Source organism: Momordica charantia, assembly GCF_013281855.1.
Source record: "Momordica charantia cultivar OHB3-1 chromosome 8 unlocalized genomic scaffold, Mcharantia_2.0 BLBB01000008.1, whole genome shotgun sequence".
NCBI classification, from domain to species: domain Eukaryota; kingdom Viridiplantae; phylum Streptophyta; class Magnoliopsida; order Cucurbitales; family Cucurbitaceae; genus Momordica; species Momordica charantia.
In genome coordinates this window covers 500,907-520,540 of record NW_028275166.1, presented here as the reverse complement: position 1 = coordinate 520,540, position 19,634 = coordinate 500,907, and the positions used below count along the sequence as shown (strand labels likewise).

The window sequence follows — 19,634 nt, the reverse complement described above, 5'->3', positions numbered from 1 at the left end:
TTTATAACTATTGTATTTTGATTCTTGAACGAGTCTTTTATTTTAATTCTTAAAATTTGCATTAAAAAACTATATCTTTCAATCCTGAGTGTTAATTTACTTTGTAATTTAATAAAAATATTACATAAACATGTCTTTTTATATACTTAATCACTAGATTATACTAGATGTTAACTACAGAAAAACATTTGAAGTCGCATTGAATAGGATCAAGTATTAATTTCAGAATAGACTAGAATTAAAATAAATGATTCAAAGTTTAAGCAAAATGAAATAAATACTATAATTTAAATTAAAAAAGTATCATTAAGAAGGTAATTATTGTATATACCATTTTTCTTAAAAGAAAAAAATCACACCATATTATAGACTTAGCATATATTTTTATAAAATATTACAACATATCAATATGCTATTATTTTTTTTTTTTTGAAAATTTTGATTTTTTTTATATTTAAATATATACTTTCTTTTATGGTATTTACGATTTTTTTTAAGGATAGCACGTACAAGGTTTAAATACTATTTTGATCATTTTACTTTGGAATTTGGTTCATTTTGGTTAATATATTTAAAAAAAGTGATAATGATGTCTATTTGTAAAACTTGAACACAAATTTATACCCAATGAAAATTTTTTAATACACATTTTTTGCTATATTTTAAAAAATTTGATGAGTTTTATACCAAAATTGTGATGGAAATAAACGAGATAAAAAAAAGAATGAAATAAAGAATGAAATGACAAAAACAAATACTTTTTAAAAGGTAGAACAAACTAAACAAAAATGGAAAGTAGAAATATCAAAATTGATGTGTATCAAAATGAGCTAAAGCGGAAAATAGATGGAACATATTAAAAAAAAAAAACCGATATACAACAATTATGTACTGTAATTAAAATGTCTTTTGCTCGAATATGAAGCAATGCTCGCATTCATTTTTCTTGAGAATAAAGGAACACCAAAAAACCAAAAAAAAGAGATTCCAATTTCCAAGCTCAACGTATGGATGGCACCCCAAAATCTAGCTAAGGTAAATCTCCTACTCCGCCTGTTCATATATAATCTCTGTTCCTTAATTTTCGACGGTCCTGATTGAGATTTCTTTGTATCAACGATCCCTGATTCCATCCAACGGCCGAAATTCAAGAGTCCAGATACTCCTCGTTATTGTCTCCCACTGTGGACGAATTTTGAATTCTTTATACTTTTCTGCAATCTGTTTGATTCAGGACATTTTTATTTAAGGGAACTGAGTTTGATGTTATGTATCAGATTTTGACTTCATCCATCTTTTATGGAAATACCCAATGATCCAAGTCTAATTACGATCGTTTTCCCCAAAACCCATTACCAAAAGAAGAGAAAATCCAAATTTCTGTTCAAAGAACTTCGATCTCCAACTTCAATGGCCGAGCGCCGTGATCAAGTGGACATTGAGGACCCTCCCGCCCGTATTCCACTTCTCGAGTCAATTCAGAGTCAGAACTCAGAACCGACAGGGCGAGAAGACGACGAAGAAGCCCATTTGGACAGTGCCCTCCAACTGCTCGACGTATTGCTTGCTTTTCTGGGCTTCCACCAATCCTCTGTGCTGAGCTGTGCCCTGTCTTGGACTGGTTTTGTTCTTGTCGGTATTGTGCTGCCGGTTGTGGTGCTCCAGCTCACCGATTGCGCCACCTGCGAGAAGTACCAGATTAAGGATTTTGAGCTCGACATAGTTGCCTCGCAAGCTTGTCTTGCAGCTGTGTCTCTGCTCTGTCTCTCTCACAACCTCAGAAAATATGGTATAAAGAGGTTCCTCACTGTTGATAGGCAGACGAGTTCTTTGGCTCGGTTCCGCAAAGACTATGTCGAGAAGATACTGGTGAGCTTCTAGTGAAACTTAATCTGTTGTTTGAGATAATAGAAAACATTAGATTCCTTTGCTCAATGAGAAACAGGAAAATGAATTGAAGTAGTATGCTATAGATTTTCCCATGAGAAACAAGCAAAGGAAGATTGTTGATTCTTCTGAAGCACAAAAATGGGCAGGGAGAGAAGTTTTACTGATAAAAACCTGCTGATAAAATTGTGATGTGTGCGCATCTGTGATTGTGAATGTGTATAGATTTGACAATATCAGTCAGCTCCAATCAATGATATCTGAAGAGTAAGTGAAGTTGAAACAGATTAATGAACATAGGGTATTTATCAAAAGTCGTACCTTTTGAAAGAGTTCTTCAAAGTTCAAAAAGTGCTCATTTTCAGTTCTTTGGATATCTTTGTCATGTGACTCTGAGCTGTGGTACTAGAAGGAACTTGGTTTGACTATCTATCTCCACAGGGTTCGATACGCTTACTTGTCTTCTGGGCGCTAGCATGTTTCATTCTGAAGGCTGTACGAGAGGTGATTCGAATATTATATGCGGAACGTGTGTCGTGGGGGATATCAATTGCTATCTTACTGGCTATGACCATATCCTGGACTTATGTGAGCTTGATCTCTATTTCAACCGCCATTGTGTTCCATTTGATGTGCAATTTGCAACTCATCCACTTCGATGACTATGCAAAGCTACTGCAAACAGAGTCTGAAGTTTTGTTATTAATAGAGGAACATATCTTCCTACGCTATCATTTGTCCAAGATAAGCCACAGATTCCGAATCTTTCTTCTTCTACAGTTCTTGGTTGTTACTGCAAGCCAGTTTATGACCCTGTTCCAGACAACGGGGTATAGTGCTATGATCACCCTCATTAACGGTGGAGATTTTGCAGTAAGTTCATCATTTTTAACTTGCTTCAACAATCTTTTTTAAATACATGTAGGTCACTTTTATGAGTTCAGAAAAGGGATTAAGAATTATGCATAAGAACTTTCGGAAACTTGAATGTATCCAGGGTCTTGAATTTTGAACTATATCATTAATATAGTTCTTTAAAGCTTAATTTTCCTTACTTTTCCTTCTCAATTTTCAGGTCTCGGCAATTGTTCAAGTGGTTGGAGTTATTCTTTGCTTGCACGGAGCTACAAAAATTTCCCACAGAGCCCAGGGAACCGCATCAGTAGCTAGTAGATGGCATGCTTTAGTCACTTGTGGCCCGGGCGATGTATCTCAACCTCGACATCAAAATGGTAACGGGAACTCAGATGCTCCCAGTAGTAGACTGAACTCAATGACTAGCAATTACTCTGAAAGTGATTTGGAGTCTTTGGATATTCTTACAATGCCTACAACTACGCAGCTGGCTTCTTATATGACCTCCTATCATAAAAGACAAGCATTTGGTAAAAAACTCAGATATCTTCATCTTCCCAAGTTGCCTTATATGCATTTCCCAACTCAGTTAATATTTTGCTCAATATGGTCTTCAAATAGTTATCTCACTACTGCCTCAATTCCAAAGTGTAACTCAAAATGTGCAAATGCTTACATAATCAAACACCACAAACTCGACATAGTTCTATAATACTGTTATTTGCGTCTTTTCGGTGAATTTTTAACTTCCTTTCCATGGTGCAGTTATGTATTTGCAGATGAATCCTGGAGGAATTACCATTTTTGGGTGGACAGTTGATAGAGCTCTGATGAACACCATCTTCTTTATTGAACTCACACTGGTCACCTTTGTGCTAGGGAAAACGATAGTTTTCTCCTGATTTCACAAATTTCAGTGGCTGCCCATAACGGTTCTCTTGGTAATAAGTTCAAATCCCAGTGTCATACATACATGTATATATAGAAATCATTCATTCTTACAGACTGCAGTTCCTTAAAAAATGTAAATTGTTCTGAGAAATTTTGTATTTCATCATGTTTCTTTATTCATTTGTGAGTGGTCAATCCAAATTGTTGGAGTTATTTTGCTGTATACAGCTCTTAAAAACCAATATTCAAATACATTTCTCATTTCCTTGTCACACTCTCTTCCTGAAAAATGACTTCCTGTATTGCTTTCTTTAATGTCATTTGAACAATCCCAGAAAGCAGAAATAATAGTCACTCTTAACTAATAATAAAATCTGGAGTCGATTCAGCAAACCAACTTAAACTGAAATGTGGCTTCGAACACTCGACGACTTGCTAGAAGTGAAGTGATGCAGCTAGAAGGGGCGCCAAAATCTGTCTTTTTATACACAACACAATGCTCCAAACATTAAGAACTGCCGTTTCAAACACAAATATTATCATCGATTCGTTAATATCACTTACTCCAAAACAGACGTGTGAAAGGACTAAGGACTGCTAGAGCAAATAATAGACACTTCATATTATTCTCAGAGTACAGCTACAACAATGAATCGAACTGTTATTTGCCATTTATCCTCGAAGATTATAGCCTGAACTCCATGGATTGTGGATCAGTACAAACGATCACAAGTCACAATTTCGCAAGTCAACTAAAACTAAACAGATGTTCCTGCAATACCCTTCCCCAGATCAAATCGCAACCGAATAGCTGGCTAACAAAGAAAGCTATCCATCATTCCTGGAATGACAGTGACTGATCAGTTGGGAGCACAAATAACAGGGTTTTGACCAATGAAATGGTGATAGAAGGGTGAGTCACCTGTGAGACGACTATAGAACATGCTTTCCTGTCAATAAATATGCAAGGAAGAAGTCAGAACATCACATGAAAGCTACTGATGTTAACAGATAACTGGAGACTCAACTAATCTACAAGTTTGTAGTTGGCTAAATTTCAAATTTGAAATAACTATGAACACAAATAATAATAATAAATTGGCATCTTAATAGAACTCCCATCAATATGTTCGAACGTTTAACTTGAGATCAGAGCAATCAGTAGCTTAGCATAATTGTGTATAGATCCTAGAAATTTCGATAAGCAAAGGATGGAATGGATTATATATTAAAAAAAGAGCTACACTAAGTTACAAAATGATGGCCACAATTAGTGCAAAAAGAGCTATAACTGTAATAAGGAGATGCCTGTACCTTTCAAAAGAAGGAAAAAAAAAGTTCTCCCATCAAATTTCAAAAGGCTTCTTCTTCACTAGAGTTGCAGAGGTGAGATCAATGGGGAGGCATACAAACTGAAGGATGTGTTTTTGAACCCTGTCATGAGCATGGATACTTCCAACAGGCCCCACAAGAAAAATCTCAACATTTTTAGGATACTACCTTTGCAAATAAATTTACAAAAAACCGGAATCAGGAACGATAATGCCGCTCTTGGCGTCAAGAGAGATATGTTGACCAAAGTCCCAGAAATGTCGCAAGCCCAAAGCCATTTATCATCAAAATGAGTTAGGTAATGGCCAGCAAGCATACTTGAGAGGGAAAGCCATTCTTGAAATTCTTCATCATTTCAATTCCTTCTCAAGGTCGGGTGCTATGTGGTTTGCGAGAAAATTCAAGACATGGTTTATGGAGAGGCTTTTGCTATTGGGTATGTTATAGAGCCCCATTCAAACGACATGGGCCCTGCAACCTCTTCCCAAAATCTAATGCTTGTACCACTTCTAATATCTCAGGAAGCCAATCAATCAATTATGATGTTTTGCAACTAAATAATGGGACTCCAAGGACCTTTAACTGCTTTGCTGTAGGACGATGTGCCCACCAAACTCCTGAAAGAACACCATATTTGAGGGTTAAAACTTAAAACTATGCTAAAGAATATGTTTTCCAAGGGAAACATCCAAAGCCATTGTCCACGGAGACAATATCAATATAATAGAAGGCAAACTCCAACAAGATGGCTATTTAGTATTACCCCATTGCACGAAATGAAAATCTCCTTCTTGAAGGACAATATAAACAAGACAGCGGAAGCAAAGAAAATACTTAATATACTATATCTAAAAGATATCTAGGAAACTAAAACAATTTACATCCCTAGATTGCGACTATTTGATGCACAAACAGCTAGGAAGCTAAAACAATTTAGTTTGAATAATATCTCCACATCGAACATGTATTGAACACAATGAAATTCTGATACTTGTTAAAGACTTTTAAACAATAACTTCACGTGTCCAGATTGGACCCCTCCCTGACGAATCCCCTCAAGAAACAACATGCTTCCTCCAATGCCAGGTTCTTGGGACTTGGAAGACACCAAAGGATTTTCAGTTTTTAACTCATCAAAGGATCAAATCTGAGATTTTGTTACCTACATACCACACTAGCAGACACACGCCTAGGTTTCTAACAAGTAGTATTTTAAATGTAAACCAGCTGTCATTAAGAAAAAATGAAAGAGAAGTACAAAAGGGTGAAAAAATCCAGACAAGGGGCATACAAAAGGACAGCCCACCCACAGAGTCTGAAAGCTAATTATACAAGAAGAGACTCCAATTTAAAGAAATAAGACCTATCGAGCCGACGCTCAAATAGAGGCGTTAAACCTAGTAAAAGACCGCACCAACTTGGGAGATTGCTCAAAATCAGCTTGTTCCTTTCCACCAGAGACCACAAATAACTGTGAAAAAACCCACATGCCAAAGAATCGAACCCTTACCACAAAAGGGAGGATTACCGATTACGAATAACCTCCTCTATCATATCTGAGCACCCCCAGGTCTAGCCAAACTAAAATGGAACACCTGAAAGAAACAATCCCAAATAGTACGGATATACTGACAATTCCATAACAAATGGTTCAAGTCTTCAGCAAACAAGTGTTAGATCTATTATAATTCTTTTACTTTTACTGCATAGAGAACATAAAACTAGTTTCCAATTGATACTTATTCTTGATGCTATTTTGGAACTTAAAAAGCTTTGGCCCAATGTAGCTCTTTGCCAAGAAAAAGAATTTTACATTACAAGTTGTAGAAGCATGGGGAAGCACAACAGAAATAAAGATAAAACAAGAAGAAGGGACATAAAAAATTATATACTTAACTCCACCTCAAAACTTCCAGATGGGGGCATTCTCTCTCTCAATCAAGGGACAGAGCTGTTTCTTACAAGACTTCTACACATGAAACGTACCCACCGTGACAGGAAAATTAATTTAATTTATTAAGTGTAATATAAAAACAAACAAAAAAAATTAAGGCAAGGAATTACACAAGCAAAACATTGCTGATACACAGCCACAACAGCAGATATCATGTCAACTGTGTACATACACGATACAACGATGATTTCCACACAAATACACTTACACTTGGTCCATACAGAGAGTCAATTTCATCGTCTAACTGTCTACCAAACTCAACAAATATGATTAAGAATAAACCCTGCTTCAATGCCCTATTTCTGACTTATATTAAAGCTCAAGGTACTTATCTTAATAAACAGATATTGCTCCGATCTTGGCAAGAATTTCGCAGGTTCCTGTAAGAGAATGCTACACAACATCAAATCCCATGATTTTGAACTAGCTCTTTGCTACTAGAATCCAGACACCAAAATTCATTACGACACATTATCCTACCAATCGTATACATTAAATTTTATTTCTTATTGAAAGCAACTGCCTGGACAAACACCACTGGGAGGTATCAAATGCATGCCAAACCCCAAGCTGATAAACTGATGCAGACTACAGGATTGCATGCCTTTTTTCTATTTGTATATTGAAGTGTTGTGGTTCAAGAAGGAAAGTACTTGTAAATTGTCCACGGGTTAGTCAGTATAACATATCAACAATGATTCGAAGCAGTAGCGAAGACCGATACAACTCCACTGGTAATACACAACCATTTAAACAGAGATCAAAGTACAGACTACATAATACAATACTATAAGAAATTTGTCGATTACCGAAACAAATAAGCCAAGTTGGTCTTGAGTCAAGCTAGTGAAGACATATACCACAAATTTCACAAGCACTATTAAAAAATTGACACATGCTCAATAAAATGTAAGGAACGTGTCTTAATGAAAGTTTATTTTTCATTAAAAAGAGAATGTAAGAAAGGTGATTGAAGTCAAACTGATGCATCAACTAATCCATAACTTTTTTCATCAACTTATTGTTTAATGCATTTTCAATTGCATCAAGCATTTTAGATATCATCCTGTGTAATGTCAACAATTTAAAATCAGAAGCATAATGTTTTTGAAGTGTTTTTTGTTGGAACACAGTTTCCTCCCCCTTCAAGTGTTTTTTCCTTGTATCTTTCTTCTCTTTTGTCTTCCTTCTGTCCAGCTTCCAACATATGACTTCCTTTCACCACCTACCACCACTCCCCATTCTTACATCCAGTCTCAGGCATCATTTTACGAATGGTGATTTTTTTCTTGCAAGTCCCTTTTTCTGCCGACTCCATTTTCTTCTTTGGAAAATTGCAAAACAAGTCCGTAAACCTTCCAACCCTCTAAATCTCTTCCTTCTGGAATAAACAAATATTCCTTTCCACGATTTTTGCGTACTTACAATACCGCAGTCCTTTTTCTGACCATCTTCTCCATCATGACACATAAGCATGGAATCTTGATTTTGAAAAAATGTATTAGTTGAACCGTGGAAGGGAGGATGATATAAGATCTCCTTGAACATAGCCCTGCACGATCTATTACAAGGCATTAGACACCAAAAGCCTCCAAGAATCTGTCTCAAATCGCCTCAGAAAACTCACAACTGCACATGATCAAAACTTTTCGAGTCCTTACACACAACACACCACTAAGGCCACGGGATAACAGAATACGATCTCTAGTTACAGTCAATGGTATCAATCCTCCCAAAACCAACTAAATCCTACATCAAAAGAAAACCTAAAAGATTTGGATTCAATTTTGAATGTGGAAGCTAAATACTTCCAACTATTCCTACCTTCCTCTCTCCCACCCAACTCTTTGCAAAGTTCTCTTCAAGGCAATCGGGAAGTATGGCAGCCTAAGAAAAAGTGAACTATCCTATCGAGACCTTGTGTTTTGGGGGACTTAACGCCCTAGATAAAGTTTAAAAAAAAGTATATGCCCTTCTTCCGTCAATCCTTTGTGGTGCACTGTGCACACTATATTACAACGAAGAGAAAAGTAGAGATCACGTACAGAAAAGTCAAAATCACATTTTCTTTCTTTGCTACTTCAGTAGGAAAACCGCATTCTACAAAATTCCAACCTACACTGGATTTACCACTCAACAACACTGGAGAATTTGAACCAGCTGACTTGAGCATAAATTCCAAAAAAGAAAAAAAGGGAAACGAAAGAAAGAAAGAGTAACTAAGATCGTCTGTAGTGAAAGAAACCTGCAATGAAAGATTCTTCAATGATAAGGGAAGAGATTGGAATGAGACGTAGGAAATAGCTAGATTTTAATTGTTCGTTTTGAAGTTCTTTTTAACTCCCTCCTTTCAGTAATTATTATCCAAAATGTAATTATTACAAATCAGGCTTTTTGTAGAACATAAGTGGATAAGCTTATTCTGGACAAGGTGTAAAAAGCACAAGGTGAGCACCTAAGTGAGGTTGATCACCAAACATAAGACCATAAGCGTCAACTTAAGTATATCAATTGGTTAAGACACCTATTTTCAACCAAAAGGTCGTGAATTTGAATCACCACCCTACATGTATTAAAAAACATCAAAAAAAAAAAAGACAAGGCACTATAAATGACCCCGAGCATGCTTGAAGTTATTGACGCCTTACAAAATAAATAATGTTTCCACATGCCATATTGAAATGCTACCTTCCAATTTCAAAGTATCGTGGTTAATATCTATTTTATGGATGAAATACAAGTATGCGCCCTCTACTACATCCAGTTGTTTCTCGTAGCCTCTAGGTGAAATTAGAAAATATAACCCAACACATACTGACATACAGTAATTATAACTCAATATTGAAGCTCAATTCAAATCCAATAATTCTCCATTTTCCACAAGAAAACTTTACAGCAAAGGCTACTATTTCAAGGAAATATGCTACAACTAGTGATGTAAGTGCTACAAATGCATGCATTTCCAGATGATCGTCAATCCTCGAAAGCAAAGTTCACCTGAACGTACAATATACATATTTTCACCAACTACCAGGACGTGCCCCAGGGCAATCAGCACCAATCATCTCGTGAAAACCAGTGCTGTCTTCCTCTTATTCAATTCAACTGCCCCACCAAATTCATAAATAGCAATTCTAATAATAAATGGAAGACAGACCCTCAGCCATCACTTAACAAATCATCTCTCACCAAAGAGACCAGCAGTTCCTAACTCCCGGTGCTGCAATTCCTTTCTACGTTGCTCCTCTAGGGGATCTGGACTCTTCAATATTCTTCGCATTCGCCTAAACACAGGATAGACAGAGAACATCACTATCAGAATGAAGGGGTATAAGCAAGGCAGTTCGGGTAAATTTCTGGCCTGAAACATCAAACCGATAGAACCAGCAAAATCTATATTTTCAATTTTATATTTTAATCAAACCGACCCATGACACATATTGCTCAAACTGACCAAAATGACTTGGTTCAATCCGTCTTTTCAGTTTTGGTTTGTTGCACCCCCAATGGGAGTATATGCAGACAATAATTCTTCAAATAATAATTTAGCTACCTGTCTTGAGAATGCTGAGCAGGGAAAGTAGGCATGAACTCCTTAGACTTCGGGAGAGGCACTTCCCGAAACCACTCATGATCAAGAGCTTCTTCAGCTGATATTCTCTGAAAAAAAAATTGAGAAATTTAATAAACAAATGGAAATGTAATGGGAGAAAACCAACTTGAACTGATTAATAGTTACCTTATCAGGATCATATGCCAGAAGTTTGGTCAACAGATCAAACCCAGAATCAGAGAGAACCGGAGTGCCAGTAAATGATGTGGCAGGGAATTTCTTACGAAGCATGTTGACCCTGAAAGGAACAAAATAGCAGTCAATACTACAATAAACCTGGGACGATTTCACCAACAGGCCAGCTAGTCAGACCGGAATCACACAAAGCTGGAAGCCTGGGAAACAGCGGAAAAATAAGAAAACTTGTATTATTGAAGGGTACAGTTAAAAATAAAATAAGGAAAGCATTGAGAACTTACTGGTGCTTGACAAAGTTGACTCTAACACCAGGTAGCTTGGAGAATCCAGGCCAAATAGTCTCATTGGGAGTGCCAAGAATTCTAAAGATCTGTTAAGTCATACCAATAACAAGAAGAAGAAGAAGAAGCTTGTGTTATTGCAATTTAAGATTTTCGACCACTAATAAAATAAAAAAAGAACGACAGAATGACATATTACCTTATCAAGTTGGTCAACTTCAGTTTTCCCATTAAAAAGAGGTTCCTTCGATAAAAGTTCAGCCATGATACAACCTAAGGACCACATATCAATCGCTGTTGAATACTGTCTTGCTCCCAACAAAAGTTCAGGTGCCCTATCATATAAGAGACCAAAACACAGTCATACTTTGTCCCCAAACATTCTTATATCATATGTACACAGGGAGTGTTAAGAACATAATGCATAGATTAGTCTTATAAATAACTCAATGTTTCAACAAAAAAAAAAGAAAAAATTAAGAAACGAAACTGCCTCAGACACCAAATGAAAATACTAGGATAGAGGCACCAAAGTGACGATACTTTGTATAACAAGCACTAAACTGGCAATTGCAGTCAACTAAAACAACATCAGGTCCTTTAGATCTTAAGATAAAGATAGGTATAAGAGATGCTAAACCACCCATAACAATGGAATGTAATATACAATGACAAATACGAAGAAGTAAAAAATCAATGTTTGAGCATGGAGTGGAAGAGTGAAAGAACTTTAGGCTTTGTACCATAAAAAGATACAGCATACAGGGATCTTTATAGCCTTCTCTGCATTGGTATTTGTTTAAGAGTGGACAAAATGATGGCAGACTAAGAAAGAAGAAATCACCTGTACCAAAGAGTAACAACTAAATGTGTATATGGCTTCAAAGGACTTCCATACTGACGAGCCAATCCAAAGTCACATATCTTCAATTCACCCTGATTGTTCAAAAGCAAATTAGATGTCTTTAAATCCCTGTGAAGCACCCAGTTACTATGGAGATACCTAAGACCCTCCAATAGCTGGATCATTAGGCATTTTACTTCACTCTGACTAAAAGGATGCTTCATGGTCTCCATGAGTCCCTTAAGATCATGCTCCATGTATTCCATCGCCATAAAAATGCTATCAAGACTACTCCCCACCACGACTTCCTTCACATCAACAATTGATGGGTGATGGAATGAGAGAAGAATATTTATTTCTCTCAAAGCAGTCAGTGGAAATCCTTCCCGCTCCTTCTCCATTTTTACCTTCTTCAAGGCCACAATTTCCCCAGTCTTCTTGTCTCTGGCTCTATACACAACCCCATAGGTGCCTTCGTCAATCTTGTTTAGTCTCTCAAATTCGTCAACACTTCTACATCCCTGAAGCATGTTTACACTTCGTTGTGGGGGTGCTGGAGGATCCTGGGCGGCAGAAACAACGTTATCATTATCAGAATCAGTATCTGACAGACTAAAACTAGCATAACTAACATCATGCCCCTCATCAACCTCCATGTAGTCACCCTTCTCCACATCATCACCAGGATACTCATCCCCACTCAAAATTCTACAATGGGCACCTTGTTCGTTAGATTCAGATGACCTCACTCTCAATCCACTGGACTTGAAACCATTGCTCTTAAGGTCCCCAGCCTCCGGAAATGGGTCACTCAAGGTCTTCCAATGTACTTCAGTTTCCCGAATTTCTGACATTAGTAGTTTCTTTTGTCTTAGTAATTCTTTGTTATCTAAAACCTCACCTTCATCAGCTGGAGAGGAATTTCCACCTGCCCACCGTGAAAATGAGATATTCCGGGTTGGACCATTATCTTCATCATCTAACAGTTCTGCTTCTACATTCTGGTGTAAATGCTTTCGTAAAACAGGAGACGACCTTGCTGATGACTCAGACATTTCACGTCCAGATGCAAAAGGAGATTCAGATTCAGAAGAAGATGGCAAATTCTCGTTATCTCTATTCCTAACTGAAGATGTATGAACATCTCGGTCTAAGTTAATATTAGGAGACTGGCGAATCGACTTCTGGGGCCGTGGAAGAGCCATCACTGTTGTAACAGTCCTATTTCTGGATAGATTACTTAATCTGTTGTCGTCCCTGTCCCAAACTATAGGCGAAAATTTTCTCTTCCTCTCCGTAGGAGATAGAGTCCCATTTTCTACCACCTTTGAAACCTCGGTATCTTTGACTCCCAAGCCAGATTCAATGGCATCATCAGATCGACTCTCACTAGATAACTCACCCGACTCCCTATCGATGGTACTAGAACCCCTATTTTCCATCAGGCCACGATTACTACCACTACCCGAATTACTTTTCCTAGAAGACGAATAATAAGAACCACTAACAACCGCGTTCTCCTTCATGTCCTGGCGCCTAATCCTGACCTTATCTCTGACGTCGCGCATTAGACTCCTACGAACACCACGATCATCATTCCTGACCTCAACTCTTTCAAGTTCTTGCCTGGCATTGCCAAACGACTTCCTCGACACATGAAAATTGGTCTCCCGGTCCCTGAACTCGTTTTCACGGTAGCCCCCATGTCGCCCAGCCGCCATAATTATACAGCAAGTATGAACTTCAGGCGGTACCGCAAAGTCGATGCAGACACACTCAAGAACTGCTTCAAGCTTCAGAATTCAAATTTTAGTACAGAATTCGACTGAACCCCTTGAAAGAAATTACAAAAAGCGAAACACACAAGGCGTAAGTCCAAACGTACAAAAAGAAGGTTCTGGAAACAAGATGATGTTATTCCATACAAGAATTCCACCAAGAACTTCCGTTCTATAAAAAATATGGTAAAATACAACTTAATGGAAATAAAGCCCTAGCAAGAACTGGGGAGAAAAGTAAAAACTAGGTCAGTCCCCGATCCCTAATTTGGAGAAAATGGTTTCAGACAGATGTATCGGCGTCGGCGATCGTAGAGAAGGGTATGACAAAATACGGCGAACGCTGCTTCCGGAGGGGAGAGAAATCCCTCGCTCAATCGAAGCCAACGTGATCGCTGCGCGAAAAAGAGGACTAGAGGCGGCGGGACTCGTTACCTTTATTCGCGATAATAGTTTTTTCTTTCTCAAAATTAAATTTAGGAAAAAAAAAACAGACAAAAAAACAAAACAATAATTTAATTACTTCTTTTTAGTACAACTTGTAATTTTTTTTATTATACTTCGTTCGAAACTTATTACAAATATATATTAACTCCCAGATTATTTTCAAAAATAATATCTTGAAAATGGTAGGTCGTCTCTCCAGGATACGATCTACCACACCACATGCTTATGGCGTCACGCTGGCGCCATGTGTTTTAATTCTAACATGTCAGTCTCTTCAAGAAACAACATATGCAAAATAATAATAGTGTTGATATTAAATTTCTTATTTTTTATTCTGGTTCAAATCTCAATTATATCACTCAAATTATTTTAGAATTATCCAACAATAATTACTATTATAAAAAAATATAATTAATTATTTTTACTTTTAAATTATAATTAATACATTAATATAATTCATTTAATTTACTTAATTCGTAAAATAAAATCTATCTTTTTTTAAACAATATATTTTTATTCCTAATTTCCTTTTATAAATAGCAGTTGTTTTGATAATATAATTTTAATAGTAATTAATTTTTTTTCTAGGATTACTAGTTGCTTTATTCTATAGAATTAAATTTATTTAAATTTGTTTAAAAGATAGATAATTGTAATATAATTCTTTTTTAGTACGAGTAGGTGTTAATTATTATTGAGATATGTCTATGTAGACAACAATAAATTATATATTTTTTATGGTAAATTGTTTTTTGAAATTAGTAGTTATTTTATTTTAGAAGATCAGATAAATTTTAATATAAAATTATATTGAATAAAAATGAAAAAAAGTGATATAATTGAGATTTAAACCATAGACATTTAGATTAAAAAATAAGGAAACAACCACTGTAACATAATATTAACATTATTATTATTTTGCATATATCATTTATTGAAGAGACGACATGCCAGAATTAGAAAAAAAAAACATAGCGCTAGCGAGTCGCCATGCAATTAGGGAGGTGTGAGGTGACAAGAGACACCTACAATTTCCAAAGTATTATTTTTGGAAATAGTTTGATAATTGATATATATTTGTAATAAGTTTCCAATGAAACATTATTAAAAAATAAAAAATCTCAACTAATTGCTTTCTTATGATAAAATTAGAACAACCAAGTTATCACATTTTGTATAATTTATTTAATTTCACTTTTGGTTATAATCTATATATTATTTTAACAGCATAGCTATATACTTATTTCCTCGAAATCGAAAGTTCAGTCATCCATATATTTGAATTATTATACTAAAATATACATATATATATATATACACACACATACCATTTTAGTTTAATAGAGAAATTACACCTCCAAAATCCAAGCAATATACCTTAATTTAGTTATGTTTATATTTGCCGTAATATTTTAATTATACTCAATGTTTCAAATATTTTCTTTTAACGTAATTTTTTTAACTAATAAAAGTTTGAGAATTTTAAAATATTAAGTATAAAATTGGAAATTTCAGCTGGAAGATAATTTGGGCATAAAAACTACTATATTTTTGTCAATAATTTGTTCATTTACCATACTTTAAAAATGTTATTTAATTTACATTTTTATTATTATTAATTTAAAAACTAACATATTTTTATAATTTTTATTTAAATAATTTGTTTGGTTAGAATTTCCACTCAATAACCATCTGTATAATTTATTTAAAATCCTATCTGTTAATTTTTTTAATGAATTGATAATTGTCATTCTGGAGATAAATAATAAATAAATAACTCATTACAAATAGAAAAAGAAAACCAAACAAAGTCAGGGTGTATTTGAGAATGATTTTGACGTACTTTCATATTAAAAATTTGACAGTAGGATAATATAAAATAATTTAAATTTAATTTTTAAAGTATCACTTTGTGGTGATTTTAAAAAATAAATTATTCTTAAATTTATTTGTTCAAAATCACTTATTATACCCCCACTTCCAAATACACCCTCATAATAAATATATAAATACAATTTAGAATGTGTTATAATCAAAACAGTTGATGACATTGACTACAATTTTCCTTTTTTTTTGTATAATTTATTTGGCAATATAATTTATAAAAAAAACATGTACTCATTAACTTAAAAACAACATTATACTCTTACTAAGATTTGAAAAATAAAATATATCAAAAAAAGGTTTAAAAAAAACCTATAAATAGCATTTATCCATTTGTTTAGTACACTAGGGATATGAGATTCGAACTTGTAACGTCTGGTTTAGAGACACGTGTCAATTACCACTGAACTAAGCTTACGTTAGCTAGCATTTGTCCATCTATTTATCCATCTATTTGGCAATTTTGTTGGCAAGCGAACTGGAACTTTATAACATGGTTCCAAATGGTTGCTCCACAATTGAACAATACTACAAAACAGCAAATAAGACAATATAACACAAGCAGCTGAAAATCAGAAGAGAACAATTCACTTAAAAATTTGAATATTTTATAACAATTCTGAGGTAAATGCATTTTACAGATATTTAAGGAGAAAAAAAAGGAAAAGTGGCATTGTTTTTACCGGGAACAAGCAGATTTGAAGAAACTTAGAAGGGAAATATTGAATGATGCTACCAGCAGCAGAGTGAAGGCAACTTGAAGGAGAAATAAGAAGGCAAGTGACCAGTCCTCCTGATATAATCAGCCTTTTCAGAAGTCCTTACAGATTTCTTATTTAGTTTTGCCTCTGCATTTGCACGTTTCTCTTCGGCTATTCTTCTCGTCGCTGCAAGTTTATCTGCCAGCATCTCTTCTGCACATGCTTTCATCTTATCTGCCCTTTTCTGATCAAATCATCAACAAACTCACTTGCTAACCACGATTCGATATGGAAACATATTAAAGATTATATCTTCACTACGGAAACATATTAAAGATTATATCTTCACTGCGGCTTCAGGGAAGCGTATTTTAGTTTCTATAGTTTGAGTGTAGTTTCATGGGTTGAAACCGTAAAATGCGTTTATGTTGCTATCATATGTTAATCATCTTCTTATGTAACACGTTTAATTTAGATAGAGACTAGAGAGAGAGGGGTGACGAGCTCATGTTTAATATAAATTATATACACAAGATTTTTTTTTTAAACAAATATACACAAGTTGATTGTATTATGACTTGAGTTGGATAAAATGGAAGAAATTGCATGAGTTTTCCAAAAACTAGTTGGTCATAAAATGAGCGTCTTCTGCACTTCTAAAACCATAATCCAAAAATTTGTATCTTCTCTCTATCTCATCAAAAGAAAATATGTCACATAAAAAAGATGCATTTTAGAAGATTTTACCAAACTATACGATGAAAAAAAAAAAAAGTAAAAGTACGGGTAACAGTACCTCCATTTTTCTCATTTTTGACTCGGCTTTCCTCTTCTCGCTGGTTTCCCATGCCTGTATCCTCACTTCTTCACGTTTATACCTATAAATCCAAAGCAATCAGCATATTTCATGAGCATCCGAGTTAAATCTGCCATTTTGAGTTCCCCCAGATGCATCGTAAGAAGGATTGCCAATGGAGGAAGAAATTCAAAGCCTTTCAGGTTTCTATTCTAGTCGTCTAAATTAAAAGAATATATGTTTATTTTATTGGAGTTTTATAAATGAAGCAACGAAATAGACTCTACAAAGTGGTTTGCTTTCAAAATTTACAACTGTTTTTCAGTAACCAAAACAATAGAAGTTATCAAAATCAGGCAAAGTTTTCAGAATTTGGACGGGCAGAGGCAAAACCAGAGGAACAATCAAAAGAGCTCAAAGGGTCACCTTGCCATATGCTTGGCTCGTTCTGCTTCGTCCCAAGCCATTGCTCTAGTTTCCATGGAGTTCATCTTCACAGCCTGATCAGAGTTCCGGTTTTTCACCACCATGGCATCGGAAGCAGCACTCATTTGGCGATCTTCAATGGCTTGCACTTCATGGTGAGGCCTTGCTGGAGTGGAAGATCCAGAAGTTATAGGGCTCTGAAGCACAGGGGTTGTGGCTCTAATAGGGGTAGCCGTCCTTGAAGGCTCCTGACTCGCTATGGGAGTCATCTCTGTCCCCATGTCCCTCACGCACACAGACCTAACCACCGTTTTACAGTTCTCCAATGGCTTATTGATTCTCCAAATGGGTTCATCACATTCCATCTTCTTCGTTTCTGCTTCACTTTGACTGCTCGTTGCAGAACCAAAGCCTCCATTTTCTTCTTGCCATTCAGTCCTTTTATCTCCACCGCTTGAATAGTCCTGCTCCTGCTGTGGCACAGCAGCTATCAGCCGCAAGTCATCGGCATTAGAATTTCTATGCTTGATTTTGGACTCTTCTTTGTCTCCTCCTTTTGGCAAACCAAAAATCCATTTCTGTGCATCGTCCCACTTCGATGGAGTTGACTTGGCAGCGGCTAACCGACGATGGAAAGTGCCATTAGCTCCATTTCCTCTTTGAAACTCAAAACCCATAGCCTTTTCATGTTTTAATCCATTGTTGTGATACCCATTATCCTCTCTCCCCCTCATTTTGGTTAAAAAAAAAGCTCTCAGTCTCTCAGTCTCTCAGTCTCTCAGTCTCTCAGAGACATTTTTTCAAACAAATGGTGTGCACACTCCAAATATCACTCAGAAACTCTGGACCCCAACTTCAAATGCAAACCAAAAACAGATCTATAGCCCCATAAGTATCGGCAGAAAACAACTCAATGAAAATAAGTTAGTGATACAGATATTTCATTTCAATGGCAGGCAAACAGATAAAGAAGATACCGAAAAGAGCCCACAGAATTGATAAAACTTTTCGTTTCCATTCAGAAGACGAATGCGAAAATGAAAGCAATAGAACCCGACAAGAAGTAGAACCTCACCATGTCTGATTGCTGAAACTTATGTCACTGAATAAGATAATGGACCCATATGAAGCAGTAAAGGCATGTACATTTAGAAATTAACTGAAGAGTAAAGAAGTCTGTAATTTCCATGGCAGAGAGAGAGCTCAGAAGCGTAGGGAAATCAATGGAAGAGGGTACAAACGTAATGATTTGTAGAAGTAGAAGCTGGCAAGGCTCTGATTAGATTACCTTCACAAAATTGAAGAGAGAGCTACGAATCTATGATGAATGGTAAAATTTAAAGCATGGAAAAGGAGGGAGTTGCAGATCTATTATGGAGAGAATTAAAGAACAGAGGGGGCTCATTGGGAATGGAGACAAACCAGCAAATATGTGGCAACTTGTCAAGTAATACCAAAATAATAATTAAATTTGTTTTTCTTTTTAAGTGAAATTGCAATGGAAAATGATGGACTTTTTCACTGAGCAATTCACATGGGGTGCAAACCACTCAGAATCTACCCCACTTCCATGTAAGAATTCTTGAAATTTGATTCAAAGTTTTGGTTTTAATTTTGTCTTTTTATGCTTTTGATGTTAAAAGAGAGTTTGTTTCCTTAACAGAAATGAGAATGGGAATAAATCCTTATGAAAATCAATCAAATTAAATCTTTTTTTCTTTTTAACAAATAAACATCTCATTCAAAAAAAATAATAATAATAATAATAATAATAATTGAGGGTTACATTAGAACAGTGATTACCACA

The 19,634-nt window shown here is 35.6% G+C and overlaps 3 protein-coding genes and 1 long non-coding RNA gene across 19 annotated transcripts; 1 reads left to right on the top strand and 3 right to left on the bottom strand.

Moving 5' to 3' along the window:
- Positions 1 to 802: 802 nt before the first annotated feature.
- LOC148209349 (uncharacterized) lies at positions 803 to 2,347 on the bottom strand. The gene is made up of 2 exons (XR_015793214.1): positions 2,209 to 2,347; positions 803 to 1,892 (listed from the first exon to the last, which is right to left on the bottom strand). It is a non-coding gene; the product is annotated as an uncharacterized LOC148209349 (long non-coding RNA).
- Positions 1,258 to 3,854, top strand: LOC111004677 (zinc finger CONSTANS-like protein (DUF3537)). Its single transcript, XM_022275799.2, has 4 exons — positions 1,258 to 1,869; positions 2,329 to 2,760; positions 2,963 to 3,272; positions 3,508 to 3,854. Exons 1-4 carry the CDS (start codon positions 1,300 to 1,302, stop codon positions 3,642 to 3,644), a joined length of 1,449 nt encoding a protein of 482 aa, XP_022131491.1. The 5' UTR covers positions 1,258 to 1,299; the 3' UTR covers positions 3,645 to 3,854.
- Positions 3,855 to 4,095: 241 nt separating this feature from the next.
- Positions 4,096 to 14,003, bottom strand: LOC111004676 (cyclin-dependent kinase G-2). Of its 15 annotated transcripts, none has more exons than XR_015793209.1 (10): positions 11,796 to 14,002; positions 11,151 to 11,286; positions 10,952 to 11,040; positions 10,659 to 10,770; positions 10,473 to 10,579; positions 10,109 to 10,203; positions 9,917 to 10,024; positions 6,476 to 7,299; positions 4,948 to 5,582; positions 4,096 to 4,583 (listed from the first exon to the last, which is right to left on the bottom strand). XR_015793209.1 is itself a non-coding variant. In XM_022275792.2 (7 exons), the coding sequence occupies exons 1-7, from the start codon at positions 13,514 to 13,516 to the stop codon at positions 7,253 to 7,255; spliced, it is 2,307 nt and encodes a 768-aa protein (XP_022131484.2). In that variant the 5' UTR covers positions 13,517 to 14,002; the 3' UTR covers positions 6,208 to 7,252. The 15 variants fall into 15 exon arrangements, 4 of the variants coding, with proteins under 4 accessions (XP_022131484.2, XP_022131485.2, XP_087984323.1 ...); XR_015793210.1 differs by having other exon boundaries at positions 9,927 to 10,024; XR_015793205.1 differs by lacking the exon at positions 9,917 to 10,024 and having other exon boundaries at positions 6,476 to 6,560; positions 6,863 to 7,299.
- Positions 14,004 to 16,166: 2,163 nt separating this feature from the next.
- LOC111004571 (uncharacterized) lies at positions 16,167 to 19,315 on the bottom strand. 2 transcript variants are annotated; one of them, XM_022275617.2, is made up of 4 exons: positions 17,828 to 19,315; positions 17,402 to 17,483; positions 16,588 to 16,849; positions 16,167 to 16,432 (listed from the first exon to the last, which is right to left on the bottom strand). In XM_022275617.2, the coding sequence occupies exons 1-3, from the start codon at positions 18,559 to 18,561 to the stop codon at positions 16,637 to 16,639; spliced, it is 1,029 nt and encodes a 342-aa protein (XP_022131309.1). In that variant the 5' UTR covers positions 18,562 to 19,315; the 3' UTR covers positions 16,167 to 16,432; positions 16,588 to 16,636. The 2 variants fall into 2 exon arrangements, with proteins under 2 accessions (XP_022131309.1, XP_022131308.1); XM_022275616.2 differs by lacking the exon at positions 16,167 to 16,432 and having other exon boundaries at positions 16,471 to 16,849; positions 17,828 to 19,313.
- Positions 19,316 to 19,634: the final 319 nt, after the last annotated feature.